At 38.8% G+C, this 24,371-nt stretch overlaps 2 protein-coding genes across 6 annotated transcripts in view; one reads left to right on the forward strand and one right to left on the reverse strand.

Annotated features, from left to right (window-relative positions):
- atosb (atos homolog b) overlaps positions 1–11,336 on the forward strand; it is a 29,373-nt gene extending 18,037 nt beyond the window's left edge. For all 5 annotated transcript variants that reach the window (XM_085476049.1, XM_085476050.1, XM_085476052.1 and 2 more), the window contains 9 exons: positions 1,969–2,147; positions 2,395–2,625; positions 3,049–4,357; positions 5,563–5,621; positions 6,322–6,421; positions 8,101–8,259; positions 9,010–9,078; positions 9,375–9,580; positions 9,843–11,336. In XM_085476049.1, coding sequence (XP_085332175.1) covers positions 3,203–4,357; positions 5,563–5,621; positions 6,322–6,421; positions 8,101–8,259; positions 9,010–9,078; positions 9,375–9,580; positions 9,843–9,996 — 1,902 coding nt within the window. In that variant the 5' untranslated portion in view covers positions 1,969–2,147; positions 2,395–2,625; positions 3,049–3,202 and the 3' untranslated portion in view covers positions 9,997–11,336. The remainder of the gene's footprint in view (positions 1–1,968; positions 2,148–2,394; positions 2,626–3,048; positions 4,358–5,562; positions 5,622–6,321; positions 6,422–8,100; positions 8,260–9,009; positions 9,079–9,374; positions 9,581–9,842) is intronic.
- A 1,699-nt stretch (positions 11,337–13,035) lies between these two features.
- On the reverse strand, positions 13,036–22,529 carry naaladl1 (N-acetylated alpha-linked acidic dipeptidase like 1). Its single transcript, XM_085476055.1, has 19 exons — positions 21,787–22,529; positions 21,463–21,635; positions 20,924–21,045; positions 19,339–19,458; positions 18,722–18,914; positions 18,492–18,585; positions 18,293–18,397; positions 17,939–18,024; positions 17,733–17,852; positions 17,570–17,655; positions 17,375–17,438; positions 17,051–17,118; positions 16,583–16,671; positions 15,919–16,012; positions 15,517–15,598; positions 15,074–15,247; positions 14,769–14,856; positions 14,573–14,665; positions 13,036–13,938 (listed from the first exon to the last, which is right to left on the reverse strand). The coding sequence occupies exons 1-19, from the start codon at positions 22,194–22,196 to the stop codon at positions 13,740–13,742; spliced, it is 2,460 nt and encodes an 819-aa protein (XP_085332181.1). The 5' UTR covers positions 22,197–22,529; the 3' UTR covers positions 13,036–13,739.
- Between the last annotated feature and the right edge of the window lie 1,842 nt (positions 22,530–24,371).

Genomic DNA, 24,371 nt, shown 5'->3' on the forward strand with positions numbered 1-24,371 from the left:
CTTATGTCGTTTCTTACTGACATGCTTATTAGCAGCATATTGGCTGTTTATTAATCATCTGTTACATTTTTTGTTTTAACATTTTTAGTGCCATTAAGAGGGAGTTATTATTCTTGTGGTGGTGTCACCTAGATTTGTGTTTTATGCTTCGTTTTTGAACTTAGGCAACATTACAGCTTTTACATAAGCGGCCAATAAAGTTACAACCATTCATACTTGTGTATAGTGTGCCAGCATTGTTCTGCACGGTCACTACCAAAACACTAGTTGGCGATATAATTTCTGTCTTTGAGCTGATCCATTTTTTTCCGATTGATTTAAATGATGTCGGCAGAAGTAAGTTATAGTGTAGGGTTTCAGTAGGGTTTGCAGTTATGATGTGCCTTTGGCATAGATTTAACACACAATAAATTCCACTTAAGATCCATAGTGGGCAAATTATATTAAGACTGTGATTTATGTGGAGCAGTTTTCGTAATAAAAGAAAATAACTAGGAAGTAACCGGGGAATACTCTTGATGGTCTTATAGTTGAGCTAATACATATACAGGCTGAAAAGCAACTACATTAGAATGTTTACTTAGTGTCACCAGATGTTTTGATGTAAAAATAAGATAAGCACTCCTCTTTATATGAAGCTTGTGCATCCTGGGGTTTATTTTTTTCAAAATAAAGTAATCCATTCTAACTACAAAGGTTTCACTCCTGACCATGTGATTTGTTGTATGAAGTCATGTATGCCATTAGATTAGATGTTTTGTATGTATATATATATATATAAACATCTTGTAATGTAACACAGCATGAAGGTTTAGTGAATGTAAAATTTGTTTTTTAGAGCAATAAGAAATATAATACAGTACATGCTCATAAATGTTATTGTTCAGTAATTCAAACACCTGCTGAAGGTCAAGAAGAGTGCAGCCAGTCATATCATTAGATAGTATAGCCTTTGGGGGGATTTTATTCAGCATCCAGTTCCAGCATTGGAAACATTACACCCGTATTTCCCTGTACTGGAAAATATGCATGAATACTCCAGTTCTTTTTTGTTGCTTGATCTTTAGGATTGTGTCATCACTTCTTTTCACGTTACAGATTTCTGCCTGCGTCACCGCAGTTTCATCATAATGTTTTAAATGCAAAAAAAGCTGAAGTACCTGGTTTCTGTAATGTAGGTCTCAGTGGGAACCAACTATACTTCTCTTTTTATATGAGTGCCAGGGGAAGAAAGTCAGATTAATGTTCTTCATTTTCAAGCTTTGAATAAAATATCCAAGCATTTAATTGAACTATTTTTGATAGCTTGATACAACATAGGCCTGTGTCACAGTGGCCTGAAATTTTTAGTTGGCTGGAGAGATTTAATGGAACACTGCTATTTTGTAATGTTTCCCAATTTTTTTTAGATATATATATATATTTTTTGACGAGCATCTTTAGTCCCCCCCGCCACCCCCTACACCCTTGCACCCCCGCACCCCCCCCGCACCCCCTACCATCCACCCTGTCTCCTTCACTCTCTCTAGCTCAGTGTGTCTTTTTCCCTCTTTGTGGCCAAGCACAAAGGAGTCGTTATCCTTGGACTACTGGTTGCCACGGTGACGGCTCACTGTGCCCCCGCTCCCCCACATTCCCAAATTGTAGTCCAAGTAGGTTTGGAAAGAGCTTCCCCTGGCCTAGCATGATTTAGTGTCAAGTTAGCTCTCCGAATGACTCCTCCTCATTTCATCCTCAAATGGGATATTTTTATTTATACAGATAAGAGAGTGATTAGACAATTTTTAATCTGTTGACTTTTTGGTAACATAAAATTAATAGTAAAATATATTAAATGGCCTGCTTTTTAATTGCTTTATGCTTAAATATCGACATTCTAACTTACCCGCTTCTCACTCTAACTCACTCGCTCTCTCTCCTTCTCGCTCCTAAATCTGTAATTTAATTTGGTGTCCTGCCTCTTCACAGATACTGGGTGGAATGACCCTGTCATGATGCCTCAGCCATGCCACATCTCACGCCTAGGTGACCAAGGAGGGTGTGTCTGGCTTTCAGCCAATCACAGAGGGAAGCCCATTAGAATTAGTAACAACTTTGAGATATTTCTCCTCAAGAGCCTGCTACATCACTGACACTCTCCACCACTGGTAAATTTCAACCTTTGCTGCTCAAATCCAAATCTTATGTCTTTTGCATACAAAGAAGCATTAAGTGGTCCATTGTATATTTACTAACATGGTTTCCCAAGCTAGGCTGTAGTACTGAAAAGGAAAAAAAGCCTTTTTATCCTCATAAATTTGAATCAGCAACTTTGACTATTAAATATATATACCTGTAATGGTGCTGATTTCTTCTGTCACTGACAAGAACACTGACCTTTGTATTTTCTCTCAGGTCTTGGCTCCTGTGCCTACCTCCTTCACTCCGGTTTGTTCTTGACTCCTTGGTGTTTCCTGTTCACATGTTCTGGGATACTGGCTTCATTTTTTTGAGAGCTGCCATGGAGTTAGATGGGTTCCTTTAGTATGCTGTTAGATACAGCTTTCCGATGTTGTGCCAGATACAGCTTGTCCACACAGGGAGAATTGGACAAGGACGGGCACAGAGATGAGCTGTTGTTCTCAGGTACTGGCTTGAATATAAGTCCTCTGGCTTGGTGGCAGGGCAGCCAACCTTAGCTGACTAAAACTAAGATAGTAATCACATTCTTTTAAAAGATTTTAAGCCATTGTGTCTGAACTATTTGAGGCATGCCTTTTCTATGTAGCCAGGATGGGATTTTTAGCATCCCTGCTTAACTGTTTTTCTTTTAAAACTTGAGTCTTTTAATAATTTCTTTTTAAAAATGAGTTTTATTGCAAGTTTTAAGTCGTGTGTGTGTGTGTGTGTGTGTGTGTGTGTGTGTGTGTGTGTGTGTGTGTCAATCACAAAAAGTTGGTTAAACTTACTTTTTAAATGTCAAAGAGCCTAACTTACAAATATTAAAAAATAATCTCTGCTTTATTAAACGTTTTCCTGAATTGTAAAATTGTCTGTTGTTTCTCTCAGGAGCTTTGTGGCCAAGTGTCCTGTGTTTGACATCACTGCAAGAAGTGTAGGACTTACCCCTCCTGTGGATCATCTTGCTCTTGCACTTGTGAGGATCTACTTGACCTTGTTGCACAAAACTTAGTTTAGACTCTTATCCTTCAGCCGTCAAAAGATGCGGCACATTCACGTTGAGTTAGCCCACAAAAAGGCTCCACTAGAACTTCCGGCACAGGAGGGGGACCTGCCTCCCTCTTCACAGGGCTTAGACCCTGGTGTCAGACCAGGGGCACCCAGGCACCTTGACCAGGAGGAGTTGAGACTCCAAAAGGTCTACCAGCTCTCTATTTTCTCTCAGTTGGGAGGATTTACCACCGCCACAGAATCCCACACTGATGCCCAGCAGAGGCCTATTCGATCAGGTGTGAAAAGGGGGTTAGAGGAGCCTCAGTTAACTCATAAGCGCCCCCACCTGGGGGACTCTCCAGACAGGGAGGGGCTTGAAGGAGGGATGCTGTGTGGGCCAGTCACAGCTCAAGGTGCAGGAATGGGGTTAGCTGGTGGGCCTAGTGGATCTGGTTCTCTGTACTCTTGCATGCAGATGGAGCACAAAGACCCAGAGGAAGGATTGTTACCCAGGTCTCCACCCCTTTCCCCTACCCACAATCCTTCCCGACGCCCAGCTCAGTACAATCAAGATAGGCCATTTCCTGACGTATTTGCTCCACTCTCACCTAAATCAGCCCCAATGTGTGACCAGGGTCATTCCCTTGGAAGCTCAACTAGGACAGAGATACCTAATGGGAGCCGCACACCGACCCACTCACTAGGTAGCCCTGGAAATGACAGCTGTAGTAATGGGTCATCTGGAGGCCAGCCCAGCCCCCACATGTATGAAATGTCCACATATGAAACTCCTAACCCAGCCAGCCCAACCAGTCCCCCAGGTCCTTTTTCCCCACCACACCATACAGAGATGCAGGAACCAGGGGAGGCAACAGAATGGGAAGTTGGACTTGAATCCTCCCCACCTGAGCGAAGTGCCACCCAGGCTGCCACCTCCTCTAACGGCCTGGCTTCCTGTGAGAAAACTCCTAGCACTAATGGCCACCGTCTCTTTTCTGGAGGCCACTGGCCTGCCAAAAAGAGGTTGCTGTCTCCAAGTGATACAGGGGAGTCGTGTTCAGAAGATGAGGGACCCTCCACATCTAAGAGAAGCAGGCTGTCATTGCTCGCTCCAGGACTGGGGCCCGCTTCATGTCGTAGCACTGATGCTAAAGCTGCCCCTTACTGGAACCACCTGCTGCCCTCTGTTTGGGACCGGCCTAAGGTTAGCACACATCATCTTTATCATATGTCTCGTGGTCATTTTAATGCAGCACACATTAATGAACAGCAGTGGCACATTTCCATGATACCGTCATCGTTTTAAACCAGAACCCTGTAGAACTTGTATGCAGAGCCATCAGAGATTTTGAATTGTGATTAATGAAATGCATTTGAATAAGTATAGGTAAGAAATCTGCTATTCCTGACAGTCCTGTATAAGGGCTTGAGGTATTAAAAACACAAAAGCTGAGAGAACAACTAAAGGTAAAAAGAATGAGGTGATGGCTGGCTCATTATCATGCCACGCTGGAACAGGGAGAGCAGCTCCAGAATAAAGCCCATTCAGGGAGGGCCCATTGTTCCCCCACATGAGTATGCTGTGTCTCTCATGCTCATATGTATTGATACATCCTGCTTAAAAATGGTTCTGGAATTGAATTTTTTAACACTGGGAGGCCAGAAAGTGCTTTGAGTTTGTGGTATGGCGAGTATGCTAATGGTTGCAATAGGGTTCACTAGTTTCACTGGTTTCATGCAGTAGTGGGATCATTGTGACTGCAAGTGATTAGTGTGTTTGTGTAGCAGGGAGAAACAGATAGACTTAAGAAAACACAAAACAAAACAGGAAAGGGAATCAGTGACAGATGAGGCAGAGTTAAAGAAAAGCAGCTAGGATAGACTGTCACAGGCAATATTTCAGTAAACAAAGGCTGGAAATAAGATATTTTAGGTCATACGGAACGGTGGGACAAGATAATTTTCAAAATGCCGTCTTTGGATTTAACCAAATGTGAGTACGAGCTGACAAGCTGACAAAGAACTTCTAGCTCTGAAGGGAGCAACTATAACCAAGGATTAGCTAGTAACGATAAGTTAATGATGAGTGAGAGATTTTCTGTGAGAAAATGGCTAGCAGGCAGCATGGGTTTGGCCAGTGGCGAGTCACCTGAGAATAGGGTGGCCTTTATGGTCATCGGAAGCCTGGAAATGGGGAATGTATGCATGCGTGACACAACAACCACTAGTCAGTGCACAGTAAGTAGGACACCTGAAATATGTAATTACACTTAACAATTTAGCTCACAGCACCATAGAAAAACAAGCACTCCTTTATGATTATGAGTAGCTTAATGATAAGTCAGGATGTTAACAGAGGGGAAAAAAACAAATCATACTCTTTCCTCTATTTGTCTTCACTTTTTTTAGACCTCCACAGACTGCACAAGATCAGGAAGACGACTAAAGAATGGACTGCGGTTAAAAAGGTGAGTAATCCACTCCATTTGTAGTCAAATATTAATATTAAAGAGACAGCATATACTAAAAATGAATTTGGGCTGTGTTCAGACTGAACGTGAAATAAAATATTTTTGTAAATCCACAAATGTTTGTGCGTAAGAGTCCTGCAGTTTGGCTCACTTTGCTCCAAGGCCTCTCCTCACCGTCCCAAAGTAGAATCATACAGCTGCAGTTGCCCAAAAACTGTAATAAGGTTTAGGCCCATTTCTGATTGCCAGGAGAATCCACAGTCTATGGCTAAAACTGAGCAAAAAGTCTTTCACAGTATTTGGAACTTGCACTGATGGATATTTCCCTCTATTCAAAATGTCTGATGCAAATTTGTGTCAGTCGGCATCTCTGAATAGACTTTGTAAATGCACAGCGCTATTCACATTTGGTCTGAAGACTCTATTAACTGTTTTCACCCACCTACACACATGCGCACACTTATCTATAAAAACTCTCAGCCAATGTCATACTGACTTCACCAAAATCAACATTGGGAAAGGAAGTGGGAGTTAGAGCAGGTCTTCTGTTGTTTTTTAAATTAAAGGGTTTGTGCCTGTACTCGAATATTCAGGCACACTCAGAGGCATGTGACATATTGGTTAAGACTAAATTAGTGTAATCTTAACCACTAACCACCGGTCTCTTTTGTGTGTGTGTGTTTATGGTCATATTCAGTCGGCAGCTGCGCAGCAGCAGTCACACAGACACCGCCCGTTCCACACGTTCCAGTGGGCCTACATCGTCCATCAGCAGATCCCTGCTCGGCAACTTTGAGGTGCGAATTCTATTTTATTACTTGCAGCAAAAGCAAAACATTAACAAGGACCAGTTATGATTGTTATAATAGGTCCCCATTATCTTATCTTCATGCATCCTGTCAGCTCATTCTCTATCTGACAGCAACAGTTTTAGCTCTTCTCACTTAGAAAGTGTCCTCCATTTAAACCATTTATTCTTACTGCTTGCCTTTCACAAACAGAAGACTTGAGCTTCTTATGGGAGGAGGCTGCTGTGCCTAAGATGACCATATTAAAGATATTTGCACTTATTGACATACTACACAGCCAAGAGTAGAAAACTTTTTTCTGAAAATGAGCATAAAGAACACTCAGAACATTTGTCTTAAAGGAATTCCTTGAGCGTACACTTTAGCCATGTTTATTATCCACCAGTGTAGTAGTATGTATGACAAAAACCAAGCTGAAACATATTAGGTCTCCTTTAACTAGTAATGTAATGTAATGTGTCCCACATGGAGATGGGGATAATCTTGGTTCTTCTTTGGCAGCATACACTTGGAGAAACCTTTAAGGTACATTTTTGCATTGTAATGTAATTCAGTACAAATTGTAACCTGTAATTCCAACTCAAAGCCATTTGGAAAAACAAAACAAGAATTTTAGTGATTTTTTTTTTTTTCTTCTCCCCATTCATCTACACAACTTGGGGGAAAGTGTTTGTACCACAGGGGTTTTTTTGGTTTTGTTTTTTAAAAAACACGTGTAGTTTTAAGGAGCATTTTGGAGGACAAGTCCACATGCTGTAGCCTCTGCAGGGCATGGCCATTTTAAAAGTGTGGCTCTCTGCCAAAACAGTTTTTCCTGAATCCCCCTTAGACTGGAGCCAAGTTTCTCAGCCTTGACAGGCTAAAGCTTTCAAAAATGCAAAATCCACATAATATAAACCCGACAACCTGCAGTCACAGCCCGAAGGTCATGTTTGACAACTTTGGTGGAAGGAAAATGTGATCTTTAAAAAAAAAATACATATAATAATTTGTTCTTTAATTAAATCCAACATGAGCTGGAATTAATAATAAACCAGAAGAAAGTAGTTTTACCACGACTGCAATGACAGATTTATTTTAATTATGCTCTGACAGTGGATTTTTTCGTACTGATGCACCTAATACGGTGATCATTTGCATTTTGTAATCTGTATAGGGTTCTGTTTAGACAGTTGTGATTTATTATTGACACATTTTTTTTTTTTAACTGTTTGATTGTCTGCATGTAAGAGGACTTGGCCAATTAGGCAGTTGAAACAAGGATAGAAGCTGGTTTACGATGACAGGTGTTCTCATGAGAGCACTGTCAAGATGTTACTTTTGTTTTTCACTACAGCCTCTACATTTAATTGTCAATGATGAGAAATGGATTCTCAATCTTAAGAGTTTCATTTGTTAATTAAACAGACAAATAAATAAATAAATATTGCTATTTCACAGTTTTATGCTCACAGTGTTGCTGGTAAACAGATGCATATTTTAACACTGTCCAACTGAGCTTTGGTTTCAATTAAAATAAACAAAAGAAATGTGGATCTTTATGGATTTCACAGTCATGGGTTTATCTGATTCACCACCCAGTTTGACTCGTGAGTCAAATTGACATTTACAGTTTTAATAGACTCTCTAAGTCTACAACCCATTTCACCTTCTGTTGTGCTTCCCAGGAGTCCATACTGAAGGGGCGATTCTCCCCCTCAGGCCGAATTGAAGGCTTCACAGCAGAGATCGGTGCCAGCGGCTCCTACTGCCCACAGCACGTCACCCTGCCTGTGCAGGTTACATACTATGACATCTCGGAGCACAGCGCACCCTCACCCTTCCTGGTCAGTGTGTTTGTGTGTGTGTTGTGCTATGTTTTTATGTTGTTGTGTATATCCTTAGTCAGGAAAGAAAAAAAGATAAACGAAATGTTTGCTGTGGTTTGTTGGTTGGGGAAAAAAATAAACCCAATTTAGAGATCAGAACTACCAAAACAATGCACGTGTCTGATTGATGTTGATTTGCCTCTTCACAAGCAGATGTGGAAAATGTCTTTCTGTGCATATGCTACGATGCTGTTCTTCAGTTCATCGGGAAATAATGTACATTTATTGCATATGCCAAGAAAGCATTTTAGCAGTGTTATGAGGAAGCCCTGATGTGCTTTAATCCTGCTGGAAAAATGGAAAAGCAGCTGTTTCACTTTTAGATTAATTCCTCATTTCTACTTTGATCTGCGGTGTATAGTGAAGGTCAGGCCTCCTTTGATTCACTTCTTTGAACTCTTAATTTGACTTTCCATGCAGCTGCCTTTACAACTGCACTCTGCTGCAGTAGTTTTAGAGTTCATCAACTTCATTTCTGAATTTCCTTTTTTTTGGTTTTACATGTGTTATCAATACAGATATGCAGATTTCATCTGTGTTTTGGAACAGAAATGGAAAACTACTGCTGTCATACTGCTGCGCTGCCACCTACATTTTATTTCATGGCGCATAGTCTTCGTGTAGGTTTTAAGTATTAAAATGTTACAGATTATTTCATCATTGCAGTGACTGAGGATATGTATTCTGTGTCTCTTTTTTTTCTCACAGGGGGTAATATCCCTCGAACCCCTTGGAAAGAAAGGATACAGCATACCCAAAGCAGGGACCATCCAAGTGGTAATTTTATGTCATTCTTAATAAAAAAATATATGTGTGTGTGTGTGTGTGTATGTATATATATATATATATATATATATATATATATATATATATATATATATATATATATATATATATATATATATATATATATATATATATATATATATATATATATATATATATATATATATATATATATATATATATATATATATTTATTTATTAGGGGTCACATATCTGTAATTATTATAGCTAAGCCATTGAATTTAAATCATGCTGAGCTATCTCATCTATTCCTGTTGTGTCCTCAGACCTTATTTAATCCCAACAAAACTGTGGTGAAGATGTTCCTGGTGACCTACAACTTTAATGACATGCCTGTTAATCATATGACGTTCCTGCGACACCGCATCTTCTTGGTGCCAGTAGAGGAGGGAGCTGAGGGAAAAGGCGAGGCGTCTCCAGGAAGTGGAATGCTAGATAGGAAGAAGATTCTCTGCTACCTTATACATCTCAGGTACAACTAAGGTTTTATGTGTTTTGCTTTGTTTTTTTTACTTTTTATGCCAGAAAAGGCTAAAATGCTCCATTATCACGTGACTTTAAAAGCTTAGTTGAAACGTCTATATACTAAAACATTAATAAAACTTTGTGTTATATAAATTTTTCATTGAATATTTAAAAGTTTTGCAACCTTTTTTGTGCTTTTAGTCATATTCTTGGCTCAAGTGGAATGTATTTGTTTTGCCAACCTCTGTTTTTGGTCTGATTTTTCTTAGATTCCAGAGCTCCAAATCTGGAAAGATATACTTGCACAACGATATCCGGCTGCTATTCTCCCGCAAATCCATCGAAGTGGACACGGGGATCCCATATGAGCTGAAATCTTTCACCGAGGTGCCAAGAAACCCCAAATACTCCCCCCGTGTGTGATCCCACCTTGACCTTTTGACGTTCCGTAATGCCAACGCAGTCCCTCGTGTGCTTCCTAAAGAGGAGAGGGGAAAGTGACTTCTAGAATATTGGATATAAAATTTTGAAAAGACTCATGAGAAATACCAGAAGCACAGAAGACACATGTGCACATATGTCACAGTGTTGGTATTTGGAAAAGACCTGCTTTTTATGCATTTATTCTCCACTGAGAGCCCACATGCAGATCGAAAATGTCACAGGAACAAGCATGGGTTTCTTTGCACCTTCAGTTGCTGAAAAGATGAAATCTTGGTGTCAGGGTAGTCTAGCATGGATGGTATTAAAAGCAGGACTTTTCCAGGACCTTAATCTGTTTAAAAGAAAAAAGTAAAAAAAAAAATGCACAAACACTGACGCAGACACACAAACACACACCAAAACAGACTGACAAGACTCATGCCCGGGACATGATACAAGCATAACAGCAGAAACACTTCTGGTGGTGACTCTGAGTTCAGTGTTAACATGCATGCCTTGTGACTTAAACACCTGAATTTTCCTCTAGTGCCGTATCACACTGTCCTTCACTCTGCCTGCAGCTCCAACTGCCTCATTGGACCAATAATTGTAACAGCAATTTTAAAAAAGGAAGAAAAAAAAGCCGTAAACAACAGTCCCATCCCCTGATCGTGAGGGTTATTTACCTTCTGAGGAGCAGAGAGGAGATGAACAGAGACACAAACACTAGTGAAAGCAAGGGCTGAAATTGAATCGGCCACTTTGATTGGATGTCTCATGTACAACACGACATGACAACAACACGGCGACATGATCTGACCAAACTCAGGACATTTGTTGAAGAAAGGAATTCTCTTTTTTTTTGTTTTGTTTTTGTCTATCTGTCACGGTACAGACCACTGTGTATACATGCGAGTTTAAAAAAAACAAACAAAAAAAACCAATGAAAAAACTAAAACTTGGGAATCCACTTCATTGTATGTAGCCAGACTGAGGGACACTGTGCTGTTTTCTTTTCTTTTTTTCTTTTTTTTAATTTCCTCCTGTTTAGATACTGTTCTCTGCAGTCAGATGTTGGAGCAGAAATTGGGGGGGGAAGACAAGCTGTAGTTTTGTTTTTTTTAATTTATGTTTTCGCAAATGTCTTAATAAGCAATATGCTGCACAAAGTAGAGTGTGTTTTTCAGCCAGACAAGCTTTCTCTCTGGAGGCAGAACAAAGAAAGCAGAGAAATGAGGGTGAGGGAGGGGAGGAATAATGAGGGAGGACGGGATGTGGGGTATTTAATATGAGAACGGGATAGTCTATGTATATTTAAAATAATAAACTCTGCGACTGGCAAGTAAAGCCCCAGCGTCGTCTCCTTGTTTGAATGGCATTGCGAAGACACTTCGTTTTTATAACATTATGGCTGATGTTCACACTCATACTGACTTTGCCATGTGAAATGGTTAAAGGTCGGGATGTAACTATAGTCTATATCAAAAGTATCTGTGAAGGTTCTCAGTCATCCAGGTCATCGTAGTCTGAGCTTGGAAAGAAAAGCGTCTGGACTTCTTTAGGTTGCTTGAAGACGTTTCACCTCTCATCCGAGAAGTTTCTTCAGTTCTAGGGTTCAAAGGGACTAAATAAGTCCAGACGCTTTTCTTTCCAAGCTCCTTAGACTATATCAAAAGTAGTTTTCCTCATCAGTCACAATGCAAATGGGATGTTTAAATAAGGGGTTGCACTCATAGATAATACTGTCGGATTTATCACTGCATGTCAGGTGTTCAATATTTACTCTCAACTGGCATTGCAGAAAGTATTCAACTTTCCGGCAGATCCCTCTCTAGGGTTTATGAAGAGCGGTCTGAAAAAGAGCATTTCTCTGAGCAAAAAAAAATGTCCGGGAATGCCCGTATACTATATAGTATACGGGGAAACAGCTGAGTAGAGGTTGCAAAACAAAGCCTGAGCATAGTTATTTCATCCATCTGAATCCAACGCTTGCAAAGTGTTTACTATCCTGCATGAGAGAATTCTTCAAGCTGTAATGTGCTGAGTGGCTAAAAACAGACTGCCTTTGCTGTTCTGGGCAACTCTGCAAATATGAATGTCAAACTCTGTGAATGCTATTCACACAGCACTACTGAAGGAAAAAAAAAAATCCATGGCTTGTAAGTATTCCCCTGGTAAAAATACTGAAGAACCTCTATATATATCACACCAACAATACAAGCAATCATTCCTGAAATACACTGGTTATAGTGTGGGAAGATTTTGGAGAGGAGAAAAAAGTATGCAGTGATCCTACACCTTATTCAGGAAAACACTGAGTGTCTGCACCTAAAGAGTATTTGTGCTACTGCTACTGCCTATTACCTCTCCCAAGGTATGGGCTGCCAAAGGTAGATCTCCAGAGATTTTAATCCTTCCTTACGGTGTCAATAAATACATTAAAATTAATGTGGGGCATTCAAAGGCAGCTTGCCTCTTTTCCACATCGGTTTGAATGCATCTTTAAACATCACAAAGCAGACAAATTAGATTTACCTCCGTGTAACTTACAACAAAGCATATTGGATGGATTAAATGAGGGTGAATAACACTGTTTAAATTTTAACCAGATTTTATAATTTGGCTAAACTCTTTTTGATTTTCTTTCTTGTTTAATACATTTGCAGTTTCAGTTTTGCATTGTGAATGAATTCCTGGAAGAATCCCTGAAGGAGAACGTGTGAAAGTACCTCTTCAGCCTGTTTCACTGGGTTTGCAACACTTGTGTCAAAGTATTTTTGACCCCTGCTGGTAGGGGTCAGTACTGCAGCTCCACCATAGGCACTGGCAGGAGGCCTATGAAGTGCTCAGGTTTTCATTGACTTGTAGCTTGTCAGTACAATTCAAACTAAACCACGTATAGATAACTTCAGAATTTCTTTTCCAGCTGTACCTTGCATACAAATGATGTAACCTCTTTAAAACTCAGATCATCATCTTTTATTTTATGCCGATTGCCATAAAATCCTTTATAATTCTTATGTTGCTGATAAGATAAGATAAGATAAGATAACCTTTATTAGTCCCACACGTGGGATAGGGACTCATCACACAAACCTTTGCACCAGTATTTCCGAGTAAAATTTTATTGCTCCATGTGCCATTACACCATCCAATAGCATCAATGGAAGTTTTTTAACCATTCCTTTATGGGCCTTAAATCCAGTTTACAATACAGCATTCTGTATGTTTGTTTTTCCTAATTATGAGACAGTTGAGAAGTTCAGGGGTACAACTTTGTGGGGCGCTTAACAAATAAAGTCTTGGCACATTCTCATTACATATGTTCAGCTGTTACTGTTGTGAAAATATTACTGACAAATGTGTGGGAGGAAAGTGGCACCATATGCTCAAGACTCAAAGCTTTCTTTTGAAAAATAAAGACAATATTTATATCATACATTTATAGGATACAAAACCTAGTTTTCTACCAAAGAAACCAAAACCATCTTTGCATTTGTAACCAAAAGAGAAAAATTAAAACTGTGGTCTAATCTCCTTTGATAAGATGTTCCTGCCTCATGGTGACTAGTGCCCCAAACACATTTGCCTTTCAAGTTTTCTTTCCTCCATTTTTATTCATTCATTTCTGAAAGACTGCATAAAGTAATCAAAAACAAAACCAACCTCTATTAACAACAGCTGGTATACTTAATCTTGCTTAAAGCCATTGGCATTTTGATTAAATTCCTGAGTTAGTGCAGTTACTTCCTCCAAGTTTGAGTCTGCATGTCATCAGTCAGTGTGCTGGCGGCACCCAGTATGGCTTGGCTTAATACTGACAGGTGGTAGTGAACTTTGTCCCAGTCGCTGGCCTGCCCTGATGACTCAGCATTAGCATAGGCATCAGCTAGACCTGGGAAGGTTTGTTTGCCAGCACTGCTTGAGGCCCAGATAACATGCCTGTGTAACACACAACAAAATAAAGATTAGCTCAACAGTGTTATCAAATGTGTTTCTGAGTTACAATGAAACAAACAATTCACTACACTTGGTATCTCTTGTCAAAAGACTACTAAATGTAACAATCAACAGAGCGTAACAGCAGCCGGCCAAGATTTAACCTACTGGCACTGCCATATTCAAATCACTAGTACTGTTAAAACACATTGTCTTAATTCCATGTGTTTACCTTCTGCATATTGTTCACTAGCTTCTCCCAATGGCTCCTTGCCCCAAAAATGCCGTACTACTGCATTCCATGTTTGTGTATCACTGTTACTTCTTTCACTATAGGTATTAACAACTATGCCAGCTCCAGTGGCTCCATAGACTTTTGCTGTTTGTGGGGGTTAAAAAGTTACTTAAGGCCTGAGGCCTTATCCTGGTCCTATTTAAGATAGTAGGCATAACCATTGTAATCATGTCTTGATTAACATGTTATATTAACAGTGGGACTTCACTAACCCCCACAATCCTTCTTCTCTCATTGTGTACTGTGTCCTGCATGACACAGAAGACTCCACTAGGCACTATAATTTTATTATTTTCCAAAGCCACAGAAATCTCTGCGCAATCCACTGGGCCACATTCTTACCTAAATCCATATTTATCTGGGAAAGCCAGAGGGTCCAAGAAAGCTCGATCCAGAAGCATGAGTTGGTCATTGATCCATCTAACCTTAAGCGGCCTGAGGAAAAAGACATGGTAAAGCAAAGGGGGCTGGTATTCATTTCTGTTTGAATGGATGTGGATATGACTGTGCACATACTGTATGTAATGTGTGCACCTACGTTTCATTTGCCAGGTCTGGACTTTGAATCACCTTCTCCAAATTAGAAACTGCAGCACGAAAGCTGGTCACTGCATGTTTAAGGGGTTCTGAAACGAGATACAGATGATTGCTGTCACCCAGTGATGATTGTATTCTTTTATTCTCTCTAATTACACTTGATTATTGGGGTAGAACATAGATATACAAGACAAAACATAGATGCACAAGACACTTTCAGAGGGTATCATTAAAGTATAAGATGTGTTACCTAGCTCCAAAAAGATCCCCTCCCCCCACATCTCTCAAAAGATCTCCTGTACTTACCCATTGAAATGTTCATAGTTTTAAGTTTCTGCTCATATAGGTTCAAAGCAGTGCTGAGGTATTCCTCCAGACTTTCAGCATAGTCAGCGCAGTTTAATGGCAGGATCAAGCTATCAGCCAGTCGGATCAGGACATTTCCTGCAGTCCTGGCTACAGCTTGATGACCGACAAAGCCTACAAGAGAAGGTATGAGCTAATGTTATAAAGGAATAATTTGATTCTTTTCAGCTAATTATTTATTTTCAGTGATCAAATCTGAAAACAGAAAAACCACAACTCAGAAAATATTTTCTTGAGAAATGCAACGCTTTTTCTTTTTCTTCCATTGCTGGCAAAATATTTTCCTGTCATAGCACTATGACAGGAAAGGGGTTAGACAAGGATTCATTTATTCTACTTACTGTGCAAGAAGTAGACTACTAGGGGGAAAAAAAAATTCTCACCAGGATCAATGTACTTTGAAGCATAGTCAAAAGTGTCATATGCTGTGTGATATGCAGGATAAATCCGAGCATTTGTTTTAGTCTGTGTGAAGACAAATATATATACAATAATAGTTACAATATTATCTTAATGAGCTCAGTTAACACCTGCCTTCTCCTAATATATGTGAATGCCAAAATAAAACACTTTTTGCAGCTTATTTTGGTTTAAAATGTACAATGAACAACTGGCTTCAATGACCAGAGCATTTAACTGTATCTATCATTCTTATTTTTAATACACAATCAGTACACGCTAGTTAAAGCACATTTACTGCGACTGCACAAAAAGGCTCTAAAAGCAAAACTGTGCAGTATTATTCTGTCTATGTGTCAAATCGTGCAATCGTACATCTTTAGTACCTTGTCATATGTGTATGACATGTCCATGGAGGTGATTCCTAGATAATGGCTGAAGGGAGCATAATCACTTCCTGCTCCTGTCAGATATCCCATCCTGTTGAAAGAAGACAGACAACATCACATTCTGAGGTATTTCAGCAGGGAGACATAGGATAGAATTAAATATGAATAAAGAACACTGCAAAATTCTGTGAAAGTACATATCACAAAGAAAGTAGGACTTGGCCAACCAAACCAACTGTCTGTTAGATCATTTAAATGATTATGAAGACATAGAACCAATAAAACTAAACAAAAAATCGAATTCTGTGTCTCATACATTATTGTGAATACACAACATATGCAAATTGCATATCTTAATTGCTTCTGATTAGGCTTTTTTGTTTGAGGAGCATTTTAAGCTCAGATTGTGTTTTACAAGTCTTTTACATTCTAACAATGAACCAGCTAACACTACTGTGGCCACTGGTAATTTATTAAAAAACTAATATGTTTATATCTGAAACATGCGGAATAACATCTATGATGTCAATATAATATCTAGTTGTTGTTGGGGTTTTTTTTAAACTTTCAAATAGAGAAAAGTGATTTTGAATAGAATCCCAGACAACTGTTCTTCCAAGATTCAATGCAAGATTAACAAGATATGGCTGCAGTTTATTACCTGGGAATTAATCCATGGGTGGGGCTGGTTTTGTTTGTGTACTGTAACCAGTTGTCATACACAGATTTTTCGTGGCCAGGTGCTTTAACCTAGAAAACAAAGGTCAGTGTTGCAGTAATTCATATGATAAATAATCCATCTTGATTGACAGACTATTGCAATGTAAAGTCGGAAAGATACTCTAGAATAGTCTAGGACGGGTAGAGATTTTTGTAAAAATGGATAAGTGCCTGTAAATAGGACCAATACCTACAAGTATGAAGACCTATCAGATGCTTATTGGGTTCAAGTTTCACTAAAATCTAACCAAAATGAGGAAACGGTAACGATTCTTGTGAATAACGGTATTGGCGCCTCACTATCACATAAGCTCATTGATTCTTAATTGATCCAGATTAGCTAAAAACCACACTTCTGAGCAGTAAAAGTCTTGGTTTTGTCTAGATAGTAGTTTGTCAAAGGGCTCACCTGTTTTGCAGCTTTAAAGATGACATTCTGCATTGATGGCATGCCTGAAGCTCCGAGAGTAGCATTAGCTGAATAATGCAAGACAACAATTGTTTTGCAAGAGCATCACTATTAAACCTATAAATTCATCTTAGGTGTGTTAACACAGCGTTTCATTTCATGCAGACTATGTGCAAAAGAATCAGATTTAGATTTATATTTTTAACATTTCTTCAAAAACTCCAGGAGCATTTTTTTTTCCTGTTAGCTGTTTGTGTCGTACTGGCTGATTGGAATACATTTAAATTTACTTCTGATGTACAGGTGCAGTGTGGAGCTTCTTACCAAATACTGCAATGTCCACGTTTATGTAAGCAACACTTCGTTCACTGAGTGCTGCAAAGTATTGCTGGAGCAGAAACAAGAACGAGGTCAAGTGTAGAAGAATGTGCACTTTATATCTTTATATCTTTAACACAGATGGCCATTTTACACATTGCTTGGAGTTGTGGGTAGTCTTGTGGATAAATTGCAAATCACCTCTGTGTATTCTGCAGACCCAATAAGGCCAAACTCCTCAGCTCCCCAGCTTCCAAAAATAATGGACCTGCGAGGCCTCCAGGTGCCTACAATAGAGAGCCACAGAGGTCAGCCTTTATCGAGAACTCTATACAAACAGTCATTCATTCCAGCTCCTCCTCACCCTGTTTGACCATCTTGCCCAGCACCCTGGTAATTTCCAGCATGACTGATGTGCCGCTGCTTGGATCTATCGCACCATGAACCCAACTGTCCCTGTGGTTGCCGTATATCACATACCTGTCTGTGGATATAAACACAGCACTTACACAAAATAATCACAACATCAAAACAGCTGATCTTAAATTGCCGATCCAACCTTGGTCTCACCTGGCTCCACACTTCCTCTGATAAAACCCATTACATTAGAGGAGGGTTTCACCTCTTCATAGTTGTAGATGTCCAGTTTTACATCACTGACATGAAAGGCAACACAGAAAAGGGACAAAGAGGCTTTAACTGCTGCTCCAAAAACATGTATTTGTATAAATGGAATTGGTTATTCAAGTGTAAATCATCTGACATGAAATTGTATAGTGAATAAAAATGATCAAGTTGGCTGGCAATTAAATGTTTACTACACTGATTCTAAATTATCTAATTGAATTATTCAAAAATAGTTAAGTTGAAAAGGTCTGTAAGGTTTTTTACTTTTTAAAACTTTTTACTTATACTGTTGGTTACCTGTTGGTGAAACTGGATGTAGGTTTGAACCCTGGACCACCAAAATTGTAGGTACAGTTGAATCCTCCTTGCCATGCATCTGGAGCTGGTTCTCCTCCCAACTCACTGAAATGACCAATGGAAAAAATATATTATTAAAGTAATCATCACCTTTGTTAGGCTGTATCACTTAAACATGCAGATCTATCTTGTCACAAACCAGATCAATCGATAGGCGTCCTCAAATCCGATTGGTTGAGTTGGAATAGGAGGAATGCCTGTAATGTCTGTGGCATTGATTCTGTATGTTTCCTCTGTAAAATAAATGATTACATTTAAGAATTGAAATAATAAAAAAGGAATTAAACATGATTTAAATTTCCATAGTGTATGTGTTTGAAGCTATATAGCGTGTATCTTTTTGGCGTGTGGAGAAGTGCAATGGTTAACCTTTGGCAGCCAAGTGAGGTGTCAGCAAGTCTCCAAAGTCAATGCTGTAGGAACCTCTTTCCACGCCACTGGGTGGCATGTACCAGGAGTGAGGATACGTCTCATTGGCGTCTGACATGAGACCATCGTTCATGTCCAAAGGATCTGTATAGACAAGCACTCCAACGACGCCATATGGTGCTGCATTGATGGCCTGGATGAGACACATAATGCATTTTGTAAACAGTAATTTGTTGGTTTACACTTTTATTCTTTTATAATTTACATTTCAGTTGTCATCAAACCTGTCCACTCTAGAGGAATTTGAGCTGCAAAAGTGCTATATTAATAAAGTTAGAATTTACTAGAAGTGTGTGGCGGTAATCTTCATTTTTTTTTTTTTTAGCTCACGTGATGTCAGCGTATCTTAATATAAAAGTTTGTGACTACAGAATAGTGTTTATGTAGATTAGATAAAACAATTATGCCACTTGTTAAAGTAAGAGTTTGAACTAACATGTAACTAGTGGCAATAAGAATTAACCCTGTTGCTTAGTTGATGGTTTTTGCTTATAACCAAACAAAATTGGGCCTAAAATGTACAAATCGGTGATTTAATGATGCATTCTGAAACTCACTTTAGCTGATCTTCCTGCGCCACCATATTTGGTGATAGCAATAGTTCCTCTGAGGTCCACTGTCTTGTTCAGTTCGCTGTAGTCACTTGGCTTCCCCTGATTGGCATAAACCAATTTCCCCTAAAACCATGAGAAATAGAAACGCTCTGTGAGCAACAGAAACTCAAAAAAGTGAACTGATATGAAGAAAAGGTGATTTAAATCTTTCTGTAACCAAATTTTAAAACATTTAATGTTTATGTAATGGTCTGTTAATGCTCCTCTTTTATTTGCCACTTACATTTTGTATCTTTGCTAGTTTGCTTCCTGTCTTTGTCTTTTTTACCCCTTAGTCATTCTCTGCCTTTCCCTCATTGGCTCATAGTCCAGAACACTGTTATCATCAATATCAATCTGGTATCAATCTGGTTGTTAGTAATCAGTTTGTGTACTTCACAGAATCACTGTATGTCCCTGTTTGAACCTTTATGTAGCTCTTGGCATTCAAGTGTTTTACTATTATCTTAACTTTGCTTCAGTTTCCCCTGACTTTACTTTTGTTTTGCATTTTGCTGCCACCTTCAGTTGGAGTTCGTTTGCCTGCATGTATTTTGTATTGTCTCTGGGGAAAGTTTTTTTTTATTATTATTATTGTGTGTTCTGCATTCATAAAGTGAGTCGGGCTAGAACAGTCTATTTTCCTAATCAGGGTATCATTTTTTTTACTGCCATGAGAAAGCTTGACAGTGATACAAATCTTTACAGACTGGCTCTTGACGTTTTGCTAACGCAGTCTACATCATAACTCGTGAAATTATCAGTACTTGGCAAGTCTATGAAAGACATTTTAGCCTTGAAGTTGATGTTGAGAAGTTTATGGCACCAATAAACAAGCGCTATTGCCTAATTTACTGAAAAGTGTGACACTAAAATAATCTGTGATTGTAGCATATTCATTCATTTATTTATTTTTCCATTCAATGTTAAATTTTCCCATAATATTTGTCAGAAGTAAATCCCATCTCTTTTACACCTGGAAATATTTGTGTCACATACTCATTCCCTGTTTGTTTTTAAGGTTTTCACATAAACACTCTATGTGAACTAAACCCAACACTGTTAGCTTTTGTTGCACGGCAACTTAATCCTTGTTCAGAGCAGAGGTTTTTAAACATCTTTCTTGAATATTCAGTCATGTAGCTGCAACAGTTAAAAGTATACTGACTGTATTTCAGTAAGCATACAACGTGCAGCCTCAAAGGTTACAACAAGTAAGCTAATTATGACTATCATGTGATTTTATTATTTTATCATTCTTTCAGTAATTTAATGGTCAGAAATGGTGTAGGAGTTCCATAGACACAGAATATTTCAGTGTTTGTGCACAAACACACAATAAAACACCGGAGGTTTCTTTGAGGACTGTTTTGCCAGATTGTCCCATTTCAGAAACAGGATGAAAGCTGTTGGTCAACTCTGTTTGGTTAATGAGAATAAAGCAGATATTTTAAATGTAATATAATTGATGTGTCTTCAGTTTTATTTTGAGTGATTTGCATTTATAAGTTAAATTTAGTGCTTGATGCGTAAGGCTGTAGCTTTTTACCTTTACATGTCCTGCAGGGGAGTATGCTGCGTACGGCTGAACCACCTCAGGATCGCTTTGGTCCGGAGTGTAAGGCTTTTCTTTTTCTCTTATTGTGTGCAGCACCGTATTGGTTGGGCTCACTGAAATTAACAAGTCATGGTGAAAGGTCTGTTTGTGAGACATCAGGGCGCTTGCAGATTGAAGAGCTTCTCAGTGTTAGAAAGAGTGTTAAATACAGAGAGTGGATAGTTTTCGCTTAATACCAGTTTTCTTGGTATGTTGGATTGAGTATGGAATGGAACTTTCTTAAAAGACAAAATACGTATGTATGGAAAAAAAATATACAATATAACCAAAACGTAACAATGTAAAAGTACTTAAAGGATTTTGTCTTCCATGGAATAATCCTATGAATGCTGATGGAGCAGCTTTCACTGTAGTTAATCATACCGCACAAGCTAACTAAACCATTCCTTCTTATACTGTAATGTTTACTTTGACCAAGATAATGTAACCATTCCCTCTGTCATCATGCTTTTCACAAGCATTTCACTCACCTACAGTGACTGTATTAGGGTTATTTTTGTCAGGGAAGGACAGGTAGACCCAGTACTCCTCTCTCCAGGCCTTGTCTAGTCCAGTTTCAGGGTCTTGCCATCTCTTAAGCATTATCTGTACAGTCTCCTCATCTCCAGCTGTGGTAGCCATATGGGGCACTTTTGTCAGGCTCCTGTGAAGGAAGATGAAAGATAAAACTTCAATGGCAATTTAGCCTTTGAAATACTTGAATGAATGGTAATGGTATTAAATTATACTCTTTGGATTTTAAATGAGGTGCTGGTGAGATTTTATAACATTGTTTAAAAAATAAGGAAACTGACCTGAGATTTTCCTGAATCTGAATGTTGTCCACCTCCGACATGAACTTCTCAATGAGGCTCTCATCCACATCCTTGGCCACATCTTTCAGCCACGATGGTGCAGAGGTGCCGCTCTTGGCAATACCAAAGTGACCAATTAGGATGCCTACGGTCAGTACGGCAGCACCACACACAACCCCAATTATCACCTGTTTTATCATACTCTTCCCTGAGATGAGATCCTCCTGTGAAAAAGTCTCTTTGGACCTGAACCCTGACAGTGAGTCTTCCCCAAAGATCTTTTTTTTGACCTGTAAGCTTTTTATGAATCCCGTCTTATGTAAGACAGCATTGTTAATTCCTGAATGTAATGACAGTGCAGCCCCTGCAGTCTCCTCCCATAAGACATGGTCATTGAAAAGTTTACTCATTAATGTTTGCAGATGCGATGGACTTTATCCCTTCATGTGTAAATGTGTGAGGGGACTGAAAATCATTTATTTTCAATGTTTGCACACCTAAATCCTTTTCTTCTTTTCTTTATAAACATGTCATTCTCAACCCAATTCTCAATTTCTTAACTTAATTTCAACTCAATTTATGTATGTATATTTATATTTAAAGAATTCTTAAAGTAAAAAATATATAAGAGTTAGAATGTTGTTAAAATGTAATTTAAAAACTATATTAACAATATAAAGATTACAAGACAAACAAAAAATATCACCAATAAAGGAAAATCCACTGAAATCATTAAATCCACGTAGGGTTTAATGCCGAAGTTGTACCAAAATGGGAATGTCCAAATATTCCTAATACACAAGAGATGAGAGACTGTTGCCTGTGTCTATAAATAATGAATGGATGGATCTTGTGAGACTACGGTGAGTTATTTGGTATCAGTACTAAATAAACACAATCTTTGTTGGGACTAATGACTTTCATGCATGACTTCCTGTTACTTAACTGCATCATGATAGCACGCCAAAAAAGGAACCTGAAAGATTCGAATTTTATGTGGAGAACAAAAAAAAGTACACAGTAACGTGGACCGATTAAGAAAATTGGTCACATGGAACTAGAATAAACTTGAACCTTTTGCATGCTTTGTTTCATTTTAAAATGTACTGTTTGAATTCAGAGGTAAGGAAAGAAATAAATGTGTGTCAAAGATATGCAGAAATCCTTCAGCCCTTAATGTTGTCGTACAACACATTAACTAAACATGCTTTGCATGCAGGCTGTTTATTAATGTGTATTAATCACATATTTAATCATATCACATTAGTTATAGTAATATCACTTTCTCACTTTACTATAGTAAGAGCACTCCTGTCACTAGTTTGCATGCATGTGGAATGTTAACACAGTGAGGCCATTGTAATGGGAGACATTATATAGATAGTGAGACTACTTCTGCTTATCAGGGATGTAAATCCTTAGGTGACGGCTAAGTGAGGGAGAAGGTATAGTGGAATGTTCTGTTCTGTGTCTGTATATAAGATGTAAAGGCAGTGGCCACAATTCAGAGATAGTCCTAGTGTTTCACTGGGATGCTCTCTCCACATTGCAATGTGTTTATTAAACCCACTTCAAATTAAGCTCACTGGGTGTGTTGCAGGTTATTGTTTTTTGGGGTTGTTTTTTTTGCCTGTCCCATTTGGTTCTTTAGCTGTCAGAATTGTTGTCTGAAGACCAACAAGAATACCCAATGAATTTACTTTACCAAGTGGATCATCGCGGCCTTGCCGTATTGGTCCATTTGATCGACCTTTGTTGTTATTATTTATTTTATTTTATTTTCAGTTGTTACAGATGGGACAGACATGACTAGGGGATAGGAAAGGGAGAAAGAAAGATGAAGGAAAAGAAAAACAGAAGGGAAGAGGGACAGTGAGAAAGGGTGCTTAAAAAGAGAAAGAGAGAGAAAAAAAGAAAAAAAACCCTCCTGGATCACCTGTTGAGAGGAAAAGAAGAGAAAACAAGCAAATAAACAGAGCAACATAATAAACACAACACCACCGCATTAATCTAGCTAAGTGTAAACAGCAGTAAATACTAAATATTGAATGTTGTGGTGCAGCACCCAGGACCGACAGCGCACAATGTGCTTTGAGGTAGCAGCCAAGAAAGGTGTAGTTTATGTCTATGGACAGTGAACATCTGTGTACACACCTGTGTGAATCAGCGCGCTTGTATTCAAAAGGTTTCCCCATTGCAGGTTATTGTTAAATTTTCCACAACACTTGCAAATCTATCAGTCACACACATTTATACTCAGATGAATGCATCAGAGAGCAACTTGGGGTTAGTATCTTGCCAAAGGATATTTAACATACAGCCTGGAGCAGCCAGGGAACAAACTGTCTGATCAGTAGATGACCTGCTCTACCTCCTTAGTTACAGCCACTCCATGAGCTTGAGCTCAATTAATTTTAGTATTCATGACTCATTTACTTTACTTGTCATGTTCAACCAGAAAAATGCTAACAATAATGAAAGATTTATCACTCAGTGACATACACTGACACCCAAAGGGTACATGTGGTCCATAACTGTAGACCTGTAGGTGACCATAGCGTACACTACTATTTTCTGTCTGGAAC

This window comes from Copadichromis virginalis, linkage group LG12 (assembly GCF_057382275.1).
Source record: "Copadichromis virginalis isolate Kocher_CV1m ecotype Utaka linkage group LG12, C_Virginalis_male_GT1.1, whole genome shotgun sequence".
NCBI lineage: Eukaryota > Metazoa > Chordata > Actinopteri > Cichliformes > Cichlidae > Copadichromis > Copadichromis virginalis.

Bases quoted from the DNA above. Each gene is read 5' to 3' on its own strand.
- naaladl1 (XM_085476055.1), bottom strand. From the start codon at position 22,196: ATGAGTAAACTTTTCAATGACCATGTCTTATGGGAGGAGACTGCAGGG. The intron at 18,586-18,721 runs GTTAACCATTGC...TTTATTTTACAG, and splicing joins ACCTCACTTGGCTGCCAAAG to AGGAAACATACAGAATCAAT. The intron at 15,599-15,918 runs GTACTAAAGATG...GTCTTCACACAG, and splicing joins TGTCATACACATATGACAAG to ACTAAAACAAATGCTCGGAT.